Here is a 22,703-nt window from a genome sequence, read left to right on the forward strand (position 1 = left end):
CACGGGGCTTGCAGTAGATCTCACGGCGTCACTTAAGGGACTCAAATCAGTTGGAGTGACCGTGGTTAAGACCCTGGACCTCCCTGAGCCACTCTGTCTTCACAGGAGGGTCTGGCTGCTGGGTTGATCTGTAAGCTCTGAGATTCTAGATAGCAATTCACAGCTGGGGCCGTGGTATAAAACCCTGGAAGCCAAAAGTCGGAATTAAATCTTGACCGTGCTCACAGTTCCGGTCTCCCTCGTTTCCGTTCTGGAGGGCCTTCCTTTACTGCAGCAAGGCCACTACAGTGTGTGCTCTCCCCAATGCTAAAATTGAGTGGAAATGTGCTTTATTCACTTGCAATCCCTCAAGGCCCCTGATCTTGGGGCGTGGCTCAGCAGCATGCTACCCGTGGGCAGGGCGGGGATACGCCCCCCCCCCCCCGCCCCGCGCAGGCCAGAGAGCCTAGCACACAGCCGGCTCTGCCCCGGGGGCCCCCAGTCCTGCCTCCTGGCCCACACCACCCACGCAGGAAGCTGAACGCCCGAGGTAGTGACAGCCTGAACGCCAGCCACCGCCCCCCGTCCCCCCGCCCTCACCCCGCCCGGCGCAGGAAGGAGAGGAGGAGCGGGGTCCTGCTCGCCGCGGGGGCCGGCCAGCCCGCGCCACCCTCAGCAGCAGTTGCAGGCGCCCGTGTGCACGCGCAGGATGCCCCGGCTGTGCAGGTGCAGGAAGTTGAATATCTCGGAGGGCATGGCGTGGAAGCCGGGACGAGGCTTGACGTTGTCATAGTAGTGGTGGGTGATGTAGAGGCCCGAGGGGTTCATGGGGAAGGCCCAGAAGCCGAACAGGTGCACCTCCTCGCAGAGCTCGAGCGCCGCCGTGGCCAGGATGAGGCCGGTGCTGATGCGCTTGGCGCGCACCCCCAGGCTGAGCCAGTAGCGCGACACGTTGACCAGGTACTGCGGGTGGAAGTAGTACACGGCCTGCGGCGACTCAAAGTCATCCAGCACGTACTTGACGCGGATGGACACGTCGGTGTTGCGCGTGTTGTAGAAGGCGGGCAGCAGCACCGACGCGTTCTCGTACACCTGCAGCACCCGATAGAAGGGCCGCCGCCACTTCTCCAACTTGTGGAACCTGGGCGGGACCAGAGCAAGACGGTCGGCAGCCCACTCTCCAGGCCATGTGCCCCCCGGAGCCACCTGCCGCCCCCACCGGCCACCCGCCACCCCGGGGCCTCTTCGGAGCACGCAGGGCACTCCAGGCCACCCTGCTGCTCCCTTTCATTTCCTTCGCCTCCGAGGATGAATGCCCTGCCTTTCTCGGGACGGCTGTATTTGTGTAAGTGGACCCAAAGGGACAACAATGTAGGGACTGCCGTGCTTCACCCCAAGGGATGAGGGCATCCCAGGGTGGACTCGGTGGGGCAGGGGTGAGGAAGTGGAGGCTCTCCCTGGAGTCCTCAGGCCATTCACCTGTGCTTTCTCTCCCAAGGTCCCCAGTGAAGTTCACCAAATGAGTCTGCCTGTCCTCTCGGCCGCTCCTCCCCCACAGCCCCTCCCTGCCCTTCTTCCTCACATTAAAGGGCCCTCCCATGGGCTCATCTCCCTCCTCTCCCCTAATCCTTCACTGCGCTGACTCTGTAAGTGTCCTTGGGCACCTCACCTGATTTACCGACTCCCCACCCTCTGGTCTCTGGCTGTCCCCCGTCTTGCCCCTAGCCTGACCTGGATGGTGTGACTGTGCCCCTGGCTGGAGTTTTAACCCCTGAACCCCCTTCCCTGAGGCCTCCCACATGCACAGACCCCAGGAAGGGCACTCAGTGGGGACTGAGATCTTTGCGTGAGGCTTCTCCCCAGAGCCACCTGGACACAGGAGCATAGGAAGCTGCCTGCCCCCATCACACACTGGAAAGCTTTATGGCCCATCTAGGTGAAGACTGTCCCGACCAGTGCTGTCCAAGGGAACTATCATGTAGGCCACATATGTAATTTTCAATGTCCTAATGATCACATTTAGATAAGCAGAAAGACATGGGTGAAATTTATTTTTATATTCTATTGAATGCTCACAATGTTTTATTTAACTTGATATACCCAAAATACTACTATTTCAACATGTAATCAACATAAACAACTGATGAGCTGTGGCCCATCGTCTTTTTCATGGTAAATCTTTGGAATCAGGTGTGTGTCTCCCGCTACAGACAGCACCTGTCAATCTGGATGCCGCATTCCCCATGGCCGGTAGCCACGTGTGGCAGTCAGGGCTGCTCTCCTGGATAGCATGAGTCTAGGGGAGGCTCACTGACCTCTCTGTGATGATGCTGGGGTTCACAGTGACCACATCTGTCTTCACGCCCACATCCATGGTGTACTTCTCTGAGATGGGGGGTAGGTTGCACCTGCAGAAGACACAAGGCAGCCTGGCTGCATGTACTCACTCATTCCAGAGGGAGCTGGAGAGTGGGCAGCGCGAGGGTGTGGGGAAAGGAAGACGGTGCTCACACGCAGAAGGGTGCTGAGGCAGCCAGTGGGGTGGAACCTTGGTAGCCTGTGCACAGAGGGGCAAGTTCAATTCCTTCCCTCTCCCACACTGAGTGGCACAGTGATTATGGATCCATGACCCATGAGACCCCACTACAGCCTCAACCCCAATCCCTTTGCTTTAAGCTTTTATTTTCAACCCATTTTCTTGATCCAGGCTAAAGACTGTAAGCGAGGATCACCAAAGAGATAAGAGGGGGCTCTATCCAAGGAAGAAGAAATACAAGGGCCAGTCTCCAGCTTAAAGCCAGGGCAAGCCAACACTGGTGTCAGCCACAAGGTTGCCCTGGTTCCAAACACTGCTTCTGGAAGAGAACTCAACCACGGAGGAGGCTGCAACCTCCCATTCCGCAGATGTGGAGACTTGAGGCCCTGACAGGTTTGGCCACTGGCCCCGAAGGACAGGGCTGGAGAAGGGAACAAGCCAGAGTGTAAAAGTGTGCAGGGGTGGGGAGTGGGGACCGGTCACCTGAAGGGCAGCATTAGGACACAGGGCATTAGGGCATGGGGCTGGGGCACCCCCGGAGGGAAGGGCAGGGAGCGGGAGGGCTGTGGGGGGTAGAAGCAGCAGGTGCAGGGCCGGGGCTGTTCTTTTACCGGAAGACAAAGTCGGCACTGTTGATCTCCCGCCCACAGCGGCTGTTCTTTAGGATGCCTCCGTTGCCCACCACTGCACACTTCTTAAACTGGGACCGGTAGTAGGGCATGTCCTGGGGGAGACGGGCACACAGCTGTCAGGGGCAATGCCCTCCCTGCCTTCTTCCGCTGCCCTCACCCCTGTACCGACGGCCACCTCTCCGAGCCAGCCTGGCAGGGACTGTGGGGGGAAAGTGGTTATTCCACCTTGCAGATGAGAAGAGCGGTCAGGAGACTTGTTCTCAGTCCCCCTGGCAATTACGAAAGCTGGAAGAGAAGCCGGGTCTCCACAGCCTTTTTCGACAAGCCCTGGGATGCCTCAGGTTTCCTGAAAGAAGGGAGTACAGGTGATGGCCAGTCCTGCTTGCTTTTGGTTTTCCCAGTGTTTGGAAGCTCATCTTCTTTATGACTTCCAGGATGCGTAGGCTACTGGTTCGTGCAGATGTGCTGGGGGGTGACAGCAGCAGAGACGGGCACAGGGCCCTAAACCTGGCCCTCCCCCCTTTCAGCTCAGGGCAAGGTACACAGGGAGGACGTAGGCCTGGGACACAAAGGTAATACGGCCTGGAACAGATGCTGGGACTTGGAAACAGCAGAACAAGAGACCAAGGGTTGAGAAGCTAGGCCACCACAGGGGAGCAGTGAGAGCCTGAAACACCTCAGATCTCTGCAGAGGAAGGGCTCAGAGTACAGGAGAGCCTGGGTCTCACCCCCCAGTGACAGTGGCCCTTGCAGGAGCCCTGGGCATGACCACCTCACAGCACCTTGACCTTGTCACGCCCTGACTGCTGGGCTTACATCGGTCTGGGCGCCGGCTGCCCACAAAGGTTCCCTGGCCATGCCCTCCAGGGGACCCCAGGCAAGCGCTGGCTGGCCTGAGGGGTTAAGAGTCCTGGTCCTGCCACATCCCTGCTCTAGGTCATAATCCCCCCCTGGGCAGCCGGGGGCAGCCGGAGCCCAGCAGCCACAAGCACGGCACAGGCAGAAGCACAGACCTGGAGTCAAGGGTAGGGAGACCAACCACCCCAGCTGGCCCAGGACTGGGGAGCTTTGCCTACGATGCAGGACTTTGCTTGGGTCCACCCAGGAGAGTCTGAGGCCAACCAGGATTGGGCGCCTGAGGCAAAAGCCCCAAGCTCAGCCCTGGTTTTGCCCCATCATGAGATGAAGGAACCATGGACTGGTGTTCTGAGTTCTCAGCAACTCAGTTTTTCCACCTGCAAAATTCGGATAATAACATGCGAGTGTCATGCTTTTCAACGCGATGATGCAGAGCAGAGTTTCTCAACTTGGCGCTTGTTGACATTTTGGACCAGACCATTCCTCATTGTGGGGGGCTGACCCATGCGCTGCAGAACGTTTAGCAGCAGCATCCCGTCGCCTCTCCCCACTAGACGACAAGGATATCACGACGACCAAAATGTTTCCAAACATTGCCAGAGGTCCCCATGGTTAAGAACCACTGGTGTAAACGAAAAGCCTACCCAATGTGGTGCTTGACCCACGGGTATCTCTGCACGGGGACCAGGTTGTTATTACTGTCATGAGGCCCCAAAGCTCCCCCCGGGGGCCCACAAGCCTGCGGGGCTCCCCTCCTAGCACACAGCAGCTGGCCAGCCCTGAATGATCATGGCCCTGGTGGCACCTTGGGCTTCCGGTAGGGCCCACCACCAGGTGGCGTCATGGAAAATCACACCACAGCGGACCCTCAGGAAGGAGGCTAGATCTGCAGGAGGCGCTGCGTCTGTCTGTGGGAAGCTGTCCCTCAAGGCCCATTTTCCCTGGAGGGATGGGCCCAGAGGCCACGGAGCGGGGGGGGGGGGGGGGGGGGGTGGGAGGGGGGAAAGGGTATCTCAGAGCCAGTGGGGAAAACGGCACTGCTTGACTTCTACCAGGGAAAGGAAAAAACCAAAGTTATCTTTGGAGAGAGGGAGGCCTTTATGTTCTATGTCAGTGTTTCCCAAACTTCTGCACATCAAAAACAACCTGGAGTACTTTCTGAAAATAGAAATTCCTGGGCTCCATCCCAGAACCACGGAATCAGAATCTCTAGGGTGGGGGTAGGAGACCAAGAAGCTGTATCTTATACAAACCCGAAGAAAGACTTACCCTGAGGCAATACTTTACGTCACAGGATCTGATTGGGGGGAGGGGGTGGCTCATTACGGCCTCGGGCCACATCAGACCTGCCCGGTTCTGTATACTGCCCCCACCCCCACCCTCTCCGACCAGCTAAGCATGGATTTTATCTTTGTAAATCGTTGGGGGGGAAATCAAAAGAAGAACATTTTGTGACATGTAAAAATTAGGTGCAGTTCACATTTCAGTGCCTAACAGGAACTAGAGCATCCCGGAGCCCAGCCACCCTCACAGGCTCACGGAGGTCTGTGGCCGCTTTGTGCTGGCACCATAAAGGTAAACAGCTATGACAGAGACCATATGGCCTGCAAAACTTAAAATGTTTACTCTCTGGCCCTTCCCAGGGAACATTTGGCAACCCTGCTCTAACTCCCTGGGCCTCGGCAGTCCAAACCCATGGCCCTCCCTGGACCCATATGTCATAACCGAGCTGTGCGTCACCCACTGGCACGACCCACACGAGATGCAAATCCACCTGCTGTCCCCAGCCTCCTGTTCCGGGCCTTGCAAGACCCACCTCGAAGTTGGCTTGTATCCATCATCCTCCAGCGCTGTGATGGGGGAGAGTCTGTGTGACCCTCTGTGCAAGTACCAGAACGCAGGGAGCCCTCCTGTGGAAGCAGGGCAGCCCAGACCCTCGGATTTCATCCAGAAAGACCTGAACACGCCCCCATTCAGCATGTCTACACACTGGACCCACTAAGTCCTGCTCTGGACCCAGCAATCTCCAGGAGGTGCTTATACACACATCCAGTGAAATCTTCCTCCTCTTTAGATGATAACCATCAGAATGAGCTGAAAATGCAGGTTCCAGGGCCCCTTCTCTGAGAGTCTGATGCCGCTATCAGGCCACAGGTGAGTGCATATGCCCAGCCTTCAGTGACCTGAGCCGTCAAGCAGGGGGATCACTTACCCTGAGTTCCCCCTGGTGGCCAGGGAGCCACTGTGCTAGTCCTGAAGAACAACCTACCTCCAGACTTCTTTTATGTAAAGGAGAACAATTAACATCTAACTTGTTTAAGTGAGATTTTCTGTTATGAGCAGCCACACCTATTCCTAGCCCAAACTCCAGTGTTCCGGACAGGGAGACTGAGGCCTTGGAAGACATCATAACCATCCAAGGTCAGCTAACGTGAGATCAGTCTTTCTCGCTTTGCTTTCTACTGGTTTGTGATTTCTTGGGCACACAACCTTTGCATGAACGTTTTTTGCTCCTGCACCTGCCTCCAGTGGGAGACTTAATCACTGTCCCAGGTGTCTTCAGGATGTCCTCGGCAAGCAACGCAATAACCAAAATTTGATAAGCAAAGTCCCTCAAAGAGTAGCCAGTTGGCATTCACCGGGCCCAGACAGGAGCCCTGGAAGACAGTCTACTGAGCCAACCAGAGCCAGGACGGTGGATGCGGAGGGCGTAGCAGAGGGATGCCACACCCCGCAGGCAGGGCCGCATAGGGCCATGTGGGGTCGCCCCTTTGCCCCGCCCAGACTGCCCTGCCCAAAGCAGCACCTTGGGAAACATGCGGAAGATTTCCTGGTTGATGTGGTAGATGCCGCTGGTGTCCACTTCATACTTGAGCTTCGTCCCCAGGGGGGTGTTCTTCTGGGTGGTGAAGAGGAAGGAGGGGGCATTGCAGCACCTGGACAGAGTGGACCTGCCAGGTAGGAGACAGAGCGGGAGAGACAGGTGACATGGGGCAGAGCCAAGCTGCTGGAAGAACAGGGGGGTCATGGAACTGAGGCTCCTCAAGGTGATCAGGGAGCTCCGTGCTCTCCTACCCCTTCCCGCACTCACCCCCCACCCCACACCCCTGCTCATGCTGTTCCTCTGCCTTTAACACGCCTCCCAGTGCCTGGGCCTTTCCTCCTTTCCTCACGCTGTCCTTGATCCCCGTGAGCTCCCAGCTGCCCACCCCACGGACCTCGCTGGCCTCTGAAGACCTGGAGCACAGACTGGATACCCTCCACTTCATCACCTACCGACTCCCTCCCCGCCTGAATGAAAGCCCCTTGATGGCAGGGACCCTGCCTCTCTGGATCCTGCCCGGTGTTAGTCACACGAGTGTGGACAGCCAGCTGCCGGCCATGGTGGGATGAATCACGCCTCACCCGGGCGCTCATCAAGATCCACTAAGCATTCTACTACTTCCTGGAAACAATTGTTTCTCCAGCCTTGATGGAAATCTGGGGATAGAGAGCTCATCCTTGGGTTCCTGGCCCCTATCAGACTATAAACAAGGCATTTACCCTGTCTCGGGGGGGAAAACCCCAAGACAAAATGGTCAATGGAAGCGTGCAATTTCAATCATTTAGAAAGTGTTTTAGGAAGAGGGGTTGTCAGAAAGTGGGCTGGTGGGCTGGTGCTGGACCACTTCCTGCAGAAAAAGGAGTCTGACTGATTTCCAAAATAGGTTCTCAGGAGTTCATTGTTTTTAAAAAAAAAAAGCCCTGGCTTTCACTCACCAAAAAAAACAAAAACAAAAACAAAAAAACACTCAAACACAAGCTACAGAAGGGTTAAAGCTCAGATGATGCAAGCAGGCTTTACAAAAATAAAAAATAAAAAAATAAACCCTCCTAGGGAGAAGGTAGCTGCTGAGGCAGCCCTGGGAGCCGGCCAGGCCGGAGATGGCAGAGATGTCCGTCATCCCTCGGGTCAGAGCTAGTGCTCCACCTGGTCACTCCCTCTCTGAGGCCTGGTGAGGGGTCGGGCCCTGGGACCTGTCCTCCCGTGCCCTGGGGGCCCAAAGCCCTCCACAGCTAACAAAGCAGGCCAACTTCTGCTCTCTCACATGGGGGTTTTGAGCCCACAAGGCTCCATTTCTTCCAGAAGCAGCAGTGGGTGCCAACTCCACACTGGCCTGCTCCCCACAACACTGGCTCCAGGCACAGTCCCATGCAGCACCTAGGCAGCCCCAGGAGGGATGGGACACCTTCTCCATGGAGCCGGGATGATGACCACCACCAACGTTTGAGGAGGAGCTTTCTGGAAAATTCCCCTCCAAGGTCTGGGATAGAAACTTGGGGTAGCCACCCTGGTGTCAAGAGGCTTGGGTTCTAGTTTCTGGTCTGCTCCCACCAGCGGTGGGGCCCTGGTCAGGTGTTTTCCCCAGGCTGGACCTCAGCTCCCTTGTCTGTAGAACGCAGCCGTGGCTGGTCCACCTCTGACCCTCGGTAATTCTGTGACTGTAGGTTGCCAAAGCCAGGAAGGTTATAAAATTATTTTTTATGACTTTCTCTCTTGCAAGGATTTCACTGGGGTGCTCAGCTGACCGCCGGTCACAGAGAGAGGCCTTTCCTGTGGAGTGTTGAGTTTCAGAATGTGACTAAGGCCTCCCAGAGTGGGGGCCAGGCAGAGGCCATGGGTCAGCATTGGCCCATTTAGCTTTGCTGGTCCAGGAACTCAATCTTGTCAGCCCGCTGGAGAATACTCCATAGAGGGAGACTGACTCCCATTAACCAAGTTCACGAATGACTGATACATAAACCAGAATGCCAATGTGTCTATTTGTAGGCGGTAGGATGGGGGAAGGCCTCAGTTACAGGGCCCCTCTCCTACAACTGGAAAGCTCATGTCTGCCTTCTAACACACCCCTTCCATGCCGCCCACTTCACCGTGCCAGGCTCTTACAAGCCTGAATTAAGAATCTCATCACGGTTCAATGAGCTTGTGACGAGAGCAAAGGGAGGCCACCCAGTAGCCTTGAAGGTTTTTCCATTTAGAACCTAGCAAGACCTGATGTCATCTCCCTTTTCCACACCTGAAACTACTCCCCCCCACCGCCCCGCCCCCGGAAGGGTCCCGGCTTCCCCGGAGCCTCTCCCCAGAATAGTTCCGGCTGATCCCTGCTGAAGGCCCCCACATTCATCCCTGGTTTTCTTCTGCCACCTCATCTTCCTGTTGCTTCCTTATTTCCTTAGATTTATTTGTGAATCCCAGTGAGGAGACTTCTGGGCTGCTCTCAGCTCTCAGCTCAGACAATATCCTTTTGCATCCCATGGACCTCATCTAGGCTGGGTGTGGATGAGCCACACCACCAGGACGCTCAGGCCTCGGCCACCCCACCATAACACCTCTTGCTAAAAGGCAGATTTGGGGTGGCACCTGCCGCATAGATCTTGGCCCTCTTCCCGCCTCCCAGCACTCTGCTCAAGTTCACGTTCGACTTTTATGATGGGGGCATGTGTGGCCTTAGCCGGGAATCCGCAGTCTCATCGGGGCCTCTGGGTCGGGGCTGCTGGCACCTGCTCTTCAGGGGTTACCATGGTAGACATCCTCATTTCTAGAAATGTGCCACTTAAAACCACGACTCGGTCTCTACATGGGGCCCAGAACTGCACCAAACTGGAACAAATGACTTCGAAGGAAAAGACAAAATGCTGAGTGTCATTTGCTTTCCACAGCCTCCCAGGCAGGATGGCCACGTCTGATGGCTCCTTGGTACATATGAACTCCAGCCTGACTTGCCCACCTCCGGTTCATGCACATGAACCTAGAATCCCACCGATTCCACTCCGTGAGCTCCATCTGCACCACAACAATACTGGGAACTCACAGGAGTTCAGCGATGGAGAGACCCCCCTACAGTTCCCACCCATCAAAAGGAATTTGTGGACACCTGCTGACTGCTTAGCTCTCGCAGACAGGGGAACCTGAAGCTATGGCTCTTGCCTCTCTGGGAGCTTATAACCTATCAGTTTGGGTGAGAAAGCAATCATAGATGAATCTGCAGCAGGCCTCACGCTTCTGGTGCAGGCTGCCCCACGAGGGGGTGGCAACGGGGGGGCGGCCAGAGGAGATGCTTAGCGTGCCTTCTCGCTCAGGCCTGCTGGAGATGTGGAGCCCAGCACGGCACCGTGACGGGCTGTCATGGAGACGACACCCCTGACCCCGCAGGGCTGCCACGAGGACGAAGGGCCGGAATGTGGGGGACAGCCACCAGCAAGGTGCCCCCCTCAGCCTGTGCACTGAGTCAGAACCTCCCCACGGCCCAGATCCCAAAGCCCAGGCGGGGCCAGCTCTGGGGAAGATGAGCCCGGGGCAGGGCCCTGCGGGACGGGGTGGCAGGAAGGAGAACAGCACCAAAGGCAGGGCTGGGGAGGGCAGACAAATCACAGATACTTGAACTGGTTGGCTTCAGAGATATTCATCGCCCATCTGCACATCTGCAGGCTCTTCCATCTGTCAAACAGCTCCGACTGCTTCACCCTTTGGGAGGGGAGGACAGGAGAGCACGTGAAAGGGGCCAGGCTGGACAGAGTTGTAGGCATTCCCAAACCTCCCTTTCTGCTCCCCAGGTGCCACATCCTGGGGTGGTCCTTTCCATGAACGGTGTTTTCTTATTTGGGGCATTCTGGATGCTCTGGCGTCTGGGGCCTTGCTCATTCCTAGAGATAGCCAACTGCTCTCCTGCAAGCATGCCTTCTACCTTCCTCATCGTCAGTTCTGTCAACTGAGCCACCAGCCTTAAGGGAACTCAGGAACGCTCCAAATTATAGACAAAATCCCCTGTCTGTCCGCCCATGTGCATATCTTAGGGGAGAATCTGAAGCTTTCATTGGCTTCTCAAAGAGGTCTTTGATTCTAAAAACAGGGCAAATACTCACTTAACCTTAAAGTAAAAACCAGGTTCATTCTGCAGAGCTGGGTCCCCTGTGTTTTGTTGGAGGGGAACCAGTTGCTCCCAAAGAGGGCAAGCCTCCCCCACAGAAGGAACGCACACATGACTGATGTGGGGAGGGGTGATTGCTGGAGAGGTCATACAGGATGGCAGCAACGTGTGTAGATTTTGGAGCCAGAAGAGGAGCTGGGCCCTGGACCGAGTTCAGACACCTCCTAACTAAGGGACTTCAGACAGGGTATTTGACCTCTAGGAGCTTCATCTGTATAATGAGCATAATAATAGATTATCACTCACAGTCCCAGATTTGTTAAGATTATTAAATAAAATGATAAAATAAAGGGCTAGGCATGGGAAGTGCACACGGAAAGTTCCTGAGAGAGGTAAGTTATTTTTATGGTTAAACTGCACTACCATGAGGATGCTCGCTCACGATCCCCTGACTTTTCCCTTTTGTAAAACCCATAACCTGTCCTTGCTCACTCCTAATTTTTCCCACAAGATAGTAAATACTGTGGGGTCAGGGGGTCATGCCTGAGGTCACCCCCATAAATCCAGTGCTAAGGCCCATGGCCAATGTGTGGGAAATAGGTGTTGAGCATATCAATAAATTAGTGAATGAACCCATAAGTCTGAGTTCAAATAGAGTCTATAATTATTGATTGAACTCCTCTATATGGCAGGAACTGGGGATAGAGCAGAGAACAAAAGAGCTTGCTGTTCCTATGGAGCTTAAATTCTAGTAAGGAGGCAAATGGAAAACAGATATGTATGCATATGACAACAAAAGCACAAATGACAAAAGCAAAATTAGATGAGTGGGACCATGTCAAACTACAAAGCTTCTGTATAGCAAAGGACCACAACAGAGAGAAAAGTCAACATACAGAACGGGAGAAAGTATTTGCAGACCATATATCTGATAAGGGGTTAAAATCCAAAATAGATAAGGAACTCCTACAACTCAACAGCGGAAGACCAAATAACCTGATTTTAAAACGGGCAGAAGTGGGGCACCTGGGTGGCTCAGTCAGTTAAGCATCTGCCTTTGGCTCAGGTCATGATCCCGGGGTCCTGGGACTGAGCCCTGCATCAGGTAGTCTGCTTCTCTCTGTCCCTCTGCCCCCCACACCGCTCGTGCGCTCTCTCCTCTCTCTCAAATAAATAAATAAAATCTTTTATAAAAATTAAACAAAGCAAAATAAAATGGGCAGAAGACTTGACAGACATTTCTCCAAAGAATACATCTAGATGGCCAACAGGCACATGAAAAGGCACTCAACATCACTTATCATCAGGGAAAAGCAAACTGAAACTGCAACGAGATATCATCTCACACCTGTTAGGATGGCTAAAATCAAGAAAACAAAAAAGATCACCAGCGTTGGCGGGGATGTGGAAAAAAGGGAAGCCTGGCACAGTGCTGGTAGGAATGCACACTGGCGTGGCCAGCATGGAAAACAGCATGGAGGTTCCTCCAAAAATTAAAAATAGAACTACCCTACGATCCAGCAACTCCACTTCTGGGTATATATCCAAAAGAACTGCCATCAGGATGGGAAAAGAACTAGGTGCACTCCCATGTTCACTGCGGCATTATTCAGTAGTAAGCAGGGTATGGAAACCAGCTAAATGTCCCCTGATGAGTGAATGGATAAAGAAAATGTGCTACAGATGTACAATGGAATACTCTTCAGCCTCTCACCAGAAGGAAATCTGCCATAGGTGACAAGCTGGATGAATCTGGAGGACATTGTACTGCGTGAAATAAGGCGGTCATGGAAGGATGCACACAACATGATTCCACTCACGAAGCATCTAAACAGTCGATCTCAGAGAAACAGGGAGTAGAATGGCGGTTGTTGGAGGCTTTGGGAAAGAGAAAGGGGGAGCTCCTGGCTGCTCCACGATCTACTTATTCTAATGAATAAGTGCTAGAGATCCGTTGTACAACTTAGTGCGACATTTAACAATACTGGATTGTACGCTTAAGAGGGCAGATCTCGTGTCAAGTGTTATTAGCCCAACTAAGAAAAAGAAAACAGATAATAATGCCATGTCAGGGAGAGGTGAGTGCTATGAAGAAAAATGAAGCAAGGTAAAGGAACTAAAAAGTGACTGTTTCAGAAGGGTTGGTCAGGGAAGGCTTCCCTGAAGAGGAGAACTTTGTACAAAGAACTGGAATGGTTGGAGTGAGCCATGTAAACACCTGGGGAAGGAGTATTCCAGGCAAAGAGAAAAGTGAGTACAAAGGCACTGGGGCAGGAACTTAGTTGGCAGGTTTAAGGAGCTGGAAGGAACCCCTCCTCCCAAGCTGATGCCTTCCTTCTGGCTTCCCCAAACCCCCCACTGTGGCCCTCCCCTCTCGGGTTAATGTGACATCTGAAGAGAGGCATTACACAGCACCCCCGCCTCACCCACTGCTTCCCTCCCCTGCTCTCTGCAACCCATAGGCCCCTAGAACAGCACCCGACATGGCCAGTGCCTCAGACACCTCCTGGAAACACAGTCCTCGCAGGACTGCAGGCCGGAGTCCCAAGTCCAACTGTCACCAGCATCTGGGTCCCATTCTCTGTGCCAATGCCTGTCACGCGCTGGACAAAAGCTGGGGCCCGAACACCCAATCTTGAATCCTGGCTCCATCCCCGACTTGCAGTGGACAAGTCACTGAATCTCTCTGAGACTTGGATGCTTTATCTGTACAACGGATATAATAACCTCTGCTCTGTTAATCTCCAGGGTTGTCAGAAAGATCAAATGAGATGATATGCATAAAAATACTTTATAAATTGCTTTACAAATGTAGAGATCACTTTTACTTTAAAGATGAGGGGTTGAGCTGGGGCACCTGGGTGGCTCAGTTGGTTAAGCGACGGCCTTCGGCTCAGGTCATGATCCTGGAGTCCCAGGATCGAGTCCCGCATCGGGCTCCCTGCTCAGCGGGGAGCCTGCTTCTCCCTCTGACCCTCCCCCCTCTCATGTGCTCTCTCTCTCTCTCTCATTCTCGCTCTCTCAAATGAATGAATGAATGAATGAATGAATGAATAAATAAATAAATAAATAAATAAAATCTTTAAAGATGAGGGGTTGACCCCAGGCTCTGATCTCCTTTCTCTGCAGACACCACTAAAATTCCAGAAGAGGAATAAAAAAGTTAATAGACCTACCAGATGAATAGAATGATGGCGGTGGGGAGAGTTCAGTGGAAGAGAGATTTCGACAAGTGTGTGGAAGGAGGGGGATCATATGGAGGGATGACATGGCCCAGAGACAGAGTCCAACCCCACGGGACATTTTTAAAGGGGGTGGAGGGTGGGGATGGGGCATGGTGCTGAAAATGAGCATCAGCTGTAAGTCCGTATCCAGAACCATCAAACCCACCCCCACAGCAGCCAAATATTCAGTGTCCAGCAGAGGGAGGGGAGGGATGGAATCAGACTGTCAGTTCCTACCAAAAAAACCCAAAAAACAAAAACAAATTATCATTCCCAGTGAAAAGCTTTGGACATTCTAACAGCAAAAGGAATAGCATCTCCAACAATGACTCTTGAGGAAGTCCTGCTCTCCTACAGAGTTCCTATCAGCTTTTTATTGTTCTAAATTTAAATACGAATAAGATAAGCAAGGATCACCTGGTCAACTGGAAGGAAACAGATGAAGACAAACCCATCAGTTAAAATATCCAAAGAGAGGGGCGCCTGAGTGGCTCAGTCTGGTCCATCTGCCTTCGGCTCAGATCATGATCCCAGGGTCCTGGGATGGAGCCCCGCATGGGGGGGCGGGGGGGGGGGTCCCTGCTCAGCGGGGAGTCTGCTTCTCCCTCTCCCTCTGCCTCTCTTCCCAGTTTGTGCTCTCTCTCTCAAATAAATAAATAAAATCTTTAAAAAAAATATCCAAAGAGAAAAATATTGGAGGAACAAAATACAACTTTAAAATAGTCTACTTAGTGTCTCCAGAGAGTCTAAAAGACATGACATCCTTAAAGATAGGAATAGATTGCTCTGAGGGCAAAGAAAGAGCTCTGGGGTGGGGACAAGTTCGCTGAAAGAACTGGAAAATGAAGTCAAGGACTTTTCTCAGAAAATGGAAGCAATTGGCAGAGACAGAAAAAATGGCATCAAACAGGGAGCACTACATGAGCGATCCAGAAGGTCCGGTGTACAACCCTTAGAAGGACCAGAAAGAGGAAGTAGAGAGGAATGGAGAGAAGGAAATATTTTATTTTATTTTATTTTATTTTATTTTATTTTTAAAGATTTTATTTATGTATTTGACAGAGAGACACAGCGAGAGAGGGAACACAAGCAGGGGGAATGGGAGAGGGAGAAGCAGGCTTCCCGCGGAGCAGGGAGCCCGATGCGGGGCTCGATCCCAGGACCCTGGGATCATGACCTGAGCCAAAGGCAGACGCTTAATGACTGAGCCACCCAGGCGTCCTAGGCAATATTTTACAAATCCAAAAGAACGTTCAAGAATTTGGACATGAGCCCCAGATGCAGAGGTCCAACAGGTGTCTATCCTGAAGCATATCACCCAGACATTTCAGAACTGCAGGATCCGGAAACACTCCAAAGAAAAAGGTTGCCTCCAAAGGAGCAGGTGGCATCATGTTCCCATCACCCTGGACACTAGAAGGTGATGGGGGAAGTCTTCAGCACATGCGGGGGGAAAATGATTTTCTCCTAAAATTCCAACCCCACCAAACCAACAATCAGGTATAAGGGAAGAATTAAGTCATTTAGACATAGAACTCAAAACCTGACCTCCTACCCATCATTTGGAAATGACTATTGGAAGATGGGTAGAAGCAAAATGAAGGCGTAAACAAGAAGTAGCTGTCGGTTCTCCGCAAAACTGAATCCAAGCAAAGAAGGCAGGGAAGGGAAGTGCCTGGGACACTGGCACCTGGCCCAGCAAGAGAGCAGCCTGTCCAGCCTGAAGCACAAGGATAAAGAGAGACTCTGAGGGGAAGGCTGGTCGGTGGAGAGGCAAGCAGAAACCCCAAACAGGGCATAATAGAGACAAAGAGTTCAAGAGGGAAAAGATGAGTAGAAGCTCCAGAAAAAAAAGGGGGGGAGGGGGAGGAGGTACGAGAAAGGAAGGAGAATCACTATTTTCTGTTCTTTAAATTTTAGAGTCAACCTAGAGAGGAAACCCCCAAAAAAGGCTCGTTATGGGTACCAATAGAATGACCTTTTAAAGGTAAATACACGGATGACCGGAACCAAAACATAGGGACGATTTTCATAGCCCTACCTTACAAAGTACAGGCTCAAGAGCTACTGCCAGTATTTGGTAGAACCAGAAATAAGTTACTCAGGCAATCTACAGACAGAAGAACTAAAAATAGCACTATCCCCCAACCCAGAAGAGTGGGGAGGGGGTGGGGGCGGCATAAGGGGGCTGAATCCTCACCCACCAAGGCAGGACGTCAGTGCATGCCGCAGTAAGTTGAGAAATAACAGCAGGTGCGTGTTACTGAGAGGTGTGGAGGTAATGACCAGAAGAAACAGCCAGAGTCCAAAGGAGCAGGCTGCAGGGCAAAGGTGTGGGGCAGGGGACTGTGGCTTTTTATTATTAGCAGCTTCTTGATCCTACTTGATTTTTCCTGCCATGTGCAAGAGATGGTGATAAGGAGGTGATCGTCACCATCTCTGTTCTTTCTCCCTCTTTCCTCCGCTGGCCTCCTCTGTTTCCACCCAGCTCTCCTATATGTGCCCTGCCCACGTCCTGAGCCCGTGCAGGCTCACCCTCGGGGGCTCAGAGACGCCTGGGCACGAAGGGGCCTCCCAACCTCTGTTCCTGGGTGCAGCGCAGGCCTCCCTACCCCAGAAAGATGGGGAAGGGGTGGCAGGAGAGGCCCCAGGGTGACGTCCCAGACACCACCCCCACCTGGTGGCAGGAACTGGCTCCAAAACCAAGAGACTCTAGAATGACTCCCTTCAAATAAATAATTTCTACAAGTATTAGTGACAATGCCTTTCATAATAAATCAGCACAGAGTAACTCCTCCTGCGTCTGCCATCGTCAGGGACCAAGGTCTTCTCCACGTGGGAATTTTCCGGCTGACTGGTTTCTACCAGTGTTTGGAGCAATTTTGGATCAGAATCATTCCCAGATGAATCACACCCCTCCCTGTCTCCTCAGAATGCCGGCTGACATTCTTACGCCTTAAGGGCCTCACAGCCCAGCCGCGCAGCCCCCTCCACACACAGATGGCGACTTAACCTTTCCCCGATGACTCAGAGTCTCCACTGGGAGCAGCGCTCATGGCCCCAGGCCAGAGCACAGTGAGGCCCGCAGGTACCTGGATGATGCTAGGACCATTCGAGTCCAAGGCTGGCCTCCGGGATCTCTGATGTCAGCCCTGGAGGTCCCACCCAGCTTCAGCTTGCAGGCCCAGGAAAGGAGCTGCCAGCCTCATGCCTGTGCCCGGGAAAGAGCCTCCACCTTTCCTCTCCTCTCACAGCCCCAGGGCCACCAGGGCCCAGGCTCCCAGGGTGTGGGGACCATGCAGAGGTGAAGGACACAGGGCGGTGCAAGGCCCAGGCGTCACCAGCTGGGACAGCTGCTCAGCTCAGGAGAACTAGAGCCGGTGCCGCAAGGCAGAGAGGAGAGCTCAAGCCTAACGCGCAGAGCACCAAACACGTGTCCCTGACAAGGGACAAAGGTGGGCACCGATCACGGGAAAGGTGAGGTGCCTCACCCACCCCACGATGTTGTGATGCAGGGCCTGGGTGGAAGCTGGGATAGGGACTGTTAGGGGCTGAATCGTCTCTCCCTCAAAACTCCTATGCTGCGATCCTAAGCTCTAAGATCTCAGAATGTGGCTCTTTGGAGACAAGGTCTTTAAGGAGGTGGTTAAGCTGAAATGAGGCCATTAGGGTGAGCCCGTATCCAGTATGACGGGTGTCCTTATTAGAAGAGGAAACGAGGACACAGGTACAGAAGGAAGTCCATGTGAAGACAGAGGGAGAAGGCGGCCATCGGCAAGCCACGCAGAGAGGCCTCCGCACCAACCCTGCCGGCACCTCGATCTCAGACTTCCCACCGCCGGAGCTGTGGGATCTACCAAAGTTCCATTGTTTCGGCCCCCGGCCTGTGGTGCTTGGTTATGGAGGCTCTCGCCAACTCACAGAGGGGCTAACGCAAACACAGAGGCAGTGCATGGCTAGAGGAATGGGAAGTCACCGAGAAGGATGGCCCACTTATGGGGACTCTCAGATCTTCGGGTCTAGACTCTGAGGTGACCATGAAGAAACTAGCTGCATTTTATAATTTAAAACGAGTTTATTTACCTTGGAAGACACTAAGGTATGCTGTTAAAAAGCAAGCCCTGCCTTTCCAGAATGGCACATCTAAGGGCCTGAGGTCTTTGAATTCTGGGAAAAGACAAAGGATCTCTGCTCAGGAGCTGATAAATTTGGCTCGTGCCTGAGGTCCGGACGGCCATGTTTGCCACTAAATCCCAACTCCTCACCGATCACATCACACACACGCCACTGCCACCTGCTTAAAGCCTTCCCACGGGTTCCCGCGGCCCTCAGACAGTGACAGAATCTGAATCCCGGTCCGCACAGCATGGCCTCACCAGGTCGGGCCCCCGTCTGCCCCTTCAGCAACATGGCTCCTGTTCTCCACCCCCCCCCCCGACACACACTGGCATTCAAGTTGCCCTGACCCTTCAGATCGGGGACACGGCAGGCCTCTTCCCGGCACAGGGCCTTTGCACAGACTGTTCCCTCAGTCTGGAACCTTCTGGAACCTGGCCTACTTCCCTCCTACCCCCCTTCCAACAGGAGCGCCAGGATCCCTTCCTCAGAGAAGCTTTGCCTGACAACACCCTCCCCGCCCCAGCCCAAGTCCAGTTCTCTGCCATCCCCTTGTGTCCCTAGGGTACGTAGGTCTCACTGGGCTGTGAGCTCCATGAGGGCGGGGACCACGGTGCACTGTGTGTGCTCAGCGCAGGGCTGGGTGGGTCGATGGGAGGGTGACCTGCCTCCCGTGTTTACCTCTAGAGAGGGTACGGAGCCCTTTGGTTAGTTCAGGGACCATAACGCAGCTAGCCCCAGCTGGACGCGTCCTGGGAGCTTCCCTGCAGCTACTAAACTTCTGGATTCTGAATGACAGCCCCGAAAACCTGCTGCAGCTACTGCCCCTGGGGGTGGGTCCAGCAGGGGAAGAAAAGGGAGGGAGGCATATGAACACTGACAGAGCACCTATTATGTGTGCTACTGTGGGCATGGACTGCAGGGCTATCTGCTCTCACATACCTTATTTCAACTAGTCTTGTGGTGACCCATAAGAGCTAGGTAATAGTGTCCCAATTTTTATAGGTAAGGAAAGGCTCAGAGAGGTTAAGTAATTTGTATAAAGATGCAGAGCTGTTAAGATCCCAGGTCTGCCAGCCCCCAGGCCCATGCTCCGTCTATGACCCACACTGCATGGCAATCGTGTCAAATGGCAAAAGGCGCAGCGGCTCCTGCCTGGGGGCCACAGACCGTGATCCCAGGATCGTGTCGGGGGCCCAGGAGTCCACAAGAGCCCCCAAAACCACCTGAGTCTGAATAAACTATAGTCCTTCCACATCCAGATAGGACTGTTTTCAAATACATATGAATTTTACTTGAAACCAAATGCCATGATGAGCACAACAACATTCCTCTCAGCGGGTGATGAATTCGTGGTGGTCCCATGTGGGAGAGAAGGCTGGCGGAAGCTCCCACTCACTGAAATGTGCAGCGTGTACTGTGCTTTTTCTCCCATAGGTTGTAAAAGAGCCGTAGGTGTTGTACTGTTGAGTGAGGAGCAGAAAGTACAGTTCTTTTGTGATTTGTGAAAAAAATAAATAAATAAAGCACATCCGTGCACAGGTGCTGGTTGATGCAGACTCTCTGGGGAGATGCACAAGGACACCTGGGGTGCCTCTGACGAGGACCGAGGGGCTGTGAGGGGGATTTTCACTATACGCCTTTTTGTACCACTTGAATGCTGTATCATTTAAATAATTAAAAAGTTTTTAATCTAATGACTATAAAATGTTGAAAAGGCAATAGCAAGAGGGCACTGCTTAACCCTCCACTCGGAGTCCTGAATTTCAGGTAAGATGCTCCCGTGCTCTCTTTGGCTTCCGTACAGGAGGACCCCAGGCACAATGTCTTGGAGACTGGTAACTGAGACAGGGACTGAATCCCCTGAGTCACCAGAGGTGACCTTGCAAACTTGGCCTTTTTTCATAGAATGCACAATTATCCCTGCTCTCCAAATGCCAGAGGCCCGGGGAAAGGAGATCTTATTCTCGCTCTGTGGGGTCCATGCCCTCACCGCCCACCTCCCCCCTGCCCCCGGGGTCCTGCCTGTCATTCTCGCTCTGTGGGGTCCATGCCCCCACCGCCCACCTCCCCCCTGCCCCCGGGGTCCTGCCTGTCATTCTCGCTCTGTGGGGTCCTGCCCCATCCCACGTGCCCACCACCCACCCTGGCCACACTCACATGGACAGCACCTTCACTTCCAAGATTTCGTGCCTCAGCTCCAGGCATCTCGTGGAGTTATATTCAAACGGGCCCTCGTAAAATTCAAAGTACCTGGGAACCAACAGGGACAGAGGTTACTACGCGAAGAAGCCAGCCAGACTTTGGCCGGGGGGGGGGACTGTGGGGCTCTTGGTGGGGGCGGGTCGATCCTGGTCAAATTAACAGAGCACACCAGCCCCACCCCAGCAGATGGTGGGGGCCCCCAGGACTGCTGGGGCCCTCTGGCTTGATCACTGGGTGGTTGATTACTCCCAGCACCCCACTACCCCAGGAGTGTAAGCCTTTACAAGGCATGAACTCATCTCAGCAAATCATGACATTCAGAAGCAGGTTTGGTTCCAAATTAGTGGCTACAAAGAGAAGGGAAGGGGGAGGATGCCCCGGGCATGGTCTCATTCTTGAGCTTCTGTGTGAGGCAGCACTTTCAACACTTTCCTGCCCCTTTCTCCTCCCCTTGGGACAAGAGCACAGTTAAGATCTGCTGCTTTTTCTACAAGTCAGTAGCTCACTTGACTCTCATGCTCCTGCTGTGCCTAAGTGAGGCTGACATTTCTTTCTTCCCATTTGGCAGCTGAGAAAGCTGAGGCTAAGGAGACGGAGCTCAGGTCCCATGAGCAGTAGGACCAGGCCAAGCTTGAGCTGGGTCCCACCACAGGGGAGCCCAAGCCCTTCCCAACACCGGCTGGCTCCACGCATGCCAGAGCCACCTCAGGGTCCCTTCTGCAGCTCCACGCAGAATCCAGTTCCAGCCAGTGCTTGCTGAGCCCTTACCTCGGGCCAAGTGCTTGCTGTGGATGCATCCACTTTTCATCTTTAGAACTAGCCTACAAGGTAAGTCATCAGCATGAGCATCTGGAATGAGCTCTGGAGCTCTGGAGTTCACTCACTCGCCCAGAGCCACGTAGATGGTAGATGGCAAAGCTGGGACATGAGCCTGCACATTGACTCGAGGCTACGCTTGTCCACTCACCTATAAGGACAGCTGGTGTCCCCTGAAAAGGGCCCTGTGGCCTTCCACAGCCACTGGGTGAGGAGACCTTTAAAGCTGACCCCTCTCACACCTGAAGTTCCCACCAGCCCAGAGAGGGAAGAGTACCTGCCTGAGGGCTGGTGGGTGGAGGGTTCCCACAGACATAAAACATAGCTGTTCACTGCTGAGCTCAGCCACGGAGGCAGGATGGGGCCTGTCCTCGCAGCCTCTCTCTCTGGAGGTTGCTCAGAAAAGGCTGGGGGATTGGATCCTGGACTGCTCAACACCAGAGAATCCAGAAGCCTGCAGGGCTGAGCCACTCTAAATGTGGGGTCAGTGTCCTGGTGACAGGTGGCTCTGGCGAATCAGAAGTGGGAGTGGTGCCCCAGGGCTGCTCCTGGGCCCTGTGGGCCGTGACTGAGGATTTAAAATAAAATCATTCCTCGAGCATCTCCCAGAAACCTTCCCGACACATGGGGGTGGTTACTTCCCATGCGTTCTCACATGCCTCAGTTCTGTGTCATGGATGTGCTGCTTTCCACACAGAAAGGCATTTTACCCAATAAAGTGGCTTCTTCTTAAAATACCTGTATTTAAATAACTTCTGTAGGTAGTATCATATTTAACTTTTTAAATTATATATTTTAAAATATTTGTTCTTAATCTTCATATAATTTAATGGTTAAGTGTTAGTTGTATTTTTCAGTACTTTCAAGTAATATTTTTAAATATTAAAACATTTTATACAATAAATTGGCTCCTATTGACAAAATGAAATTGGCTCCTTGTTTTCATGTCATGAAAGAATTGAAGCAGAATTCCTAAGAACTAGGCATTGTGGATTCCCAAAATATCACACTCACCTTTTTCTGTTTCCCCGTGTTTTGGAACTCCTTTGTCTGTCTTTCTCATCTGGCAAACCCAAATTGATCGTTCAGTACCCAGCTCAAATGCCCCCACTTCTGCGAAGCCTTCTCTGACCCTCACTCCTGGGGTCCCTCTTACTTTGTCTCTTAATTAAAAGCAAATATAACATTTTTTTAATCAACATATAATGCATTATTTGTTTCAGGGGTACAGGTCTGTGATTCATCAGTCTTACATAATTCACAGCGCTCACCATAGCACATACCCTCCCCAATGTCCATCACCCAGCCACCCCATCCTTCCCAACCCCTCCACTCCAGCAACCCTCAGTTTGTTTCCTGAGATTAATAGTCTCTTATGGTTTGTCTCCCTCTCTGGTTTCGTCGTGTTTCATTTTTCCCTCCCTTCCCC

At 53.0% G+C, this 22,703-nt stretch overlaps 1 protein-coding gene across 6 annotated transcripts in view; it reads right to left on the reverse strand.

Moving 5' to 3' along the window:
- Positions 1 to 414: 414 nt before the first annotated feature.
- ST8SIA5 (ST8 alpha-N-acetyl-neuraminide alpha-2,8-sialyltransferase 5) overlaps positions 415 to 22,703 on the reverse strand; it is a 52,108-nt gene continuing 29,819 nt past the window's right edge. Inside the window, exons 3-9 of one of the 6 annotated variants that reach the window (XM_027576529.2) lie at positions 20,414 to 20,506; positions 19,549 to 19,716; positions 10,424 to 10,510; positions 6,812 to 6,956; positions 3,127 to 3,239; positions 2,295 to 2,387; positions 415 to 1,120 (exon numbers count right to left, since the gene is read on the reverse strand). In XM_027576529.2, the coding sequence (XP_027432330.1) occupies positions 652 to 1,120; positions 2,295 to 2,387; positions 3,127 to 3,239; positions 6,812 to 6,956; positions 10,424 to 10,510; positions 19,549 to 19,716; positions 20,414 to 20,506 (1,168 nt within the window). In that variant the 3' untranslated portion in view covers positions 415 to 651. The remainder of the gene's footprint in view (positions 1,121 to 2,294; positions 2,388 to 3,126; positions 3,240 to 6,811; positions 6,957 to 10,423; positions 10,511 to 19,548; positions 19,717 to 20,413; positions 20,507 to 22,703) is intronic. The other 5 variants (XM_027576530.2, XM_027576531.2, XM_027576533.2 and 2 more) reach the window with 5 other exon arrangements.

The sequence above is a fragment of the Zalophus californianus genome, chromosome 14 (genome assembly GCF_009762305.2).
Source record: "Zalophus californianus isolate mZalCal1 chromosome 14, mZalCal1.pri.v2, whole genome shotgun sequence".
In the NCBI taxonomy this organism is placed as follows: Eukaryota; Metazoa; Chordata; class Mammalia; order Carnivora; family Otariidae; genus Zalophus; species Zalophus californianus.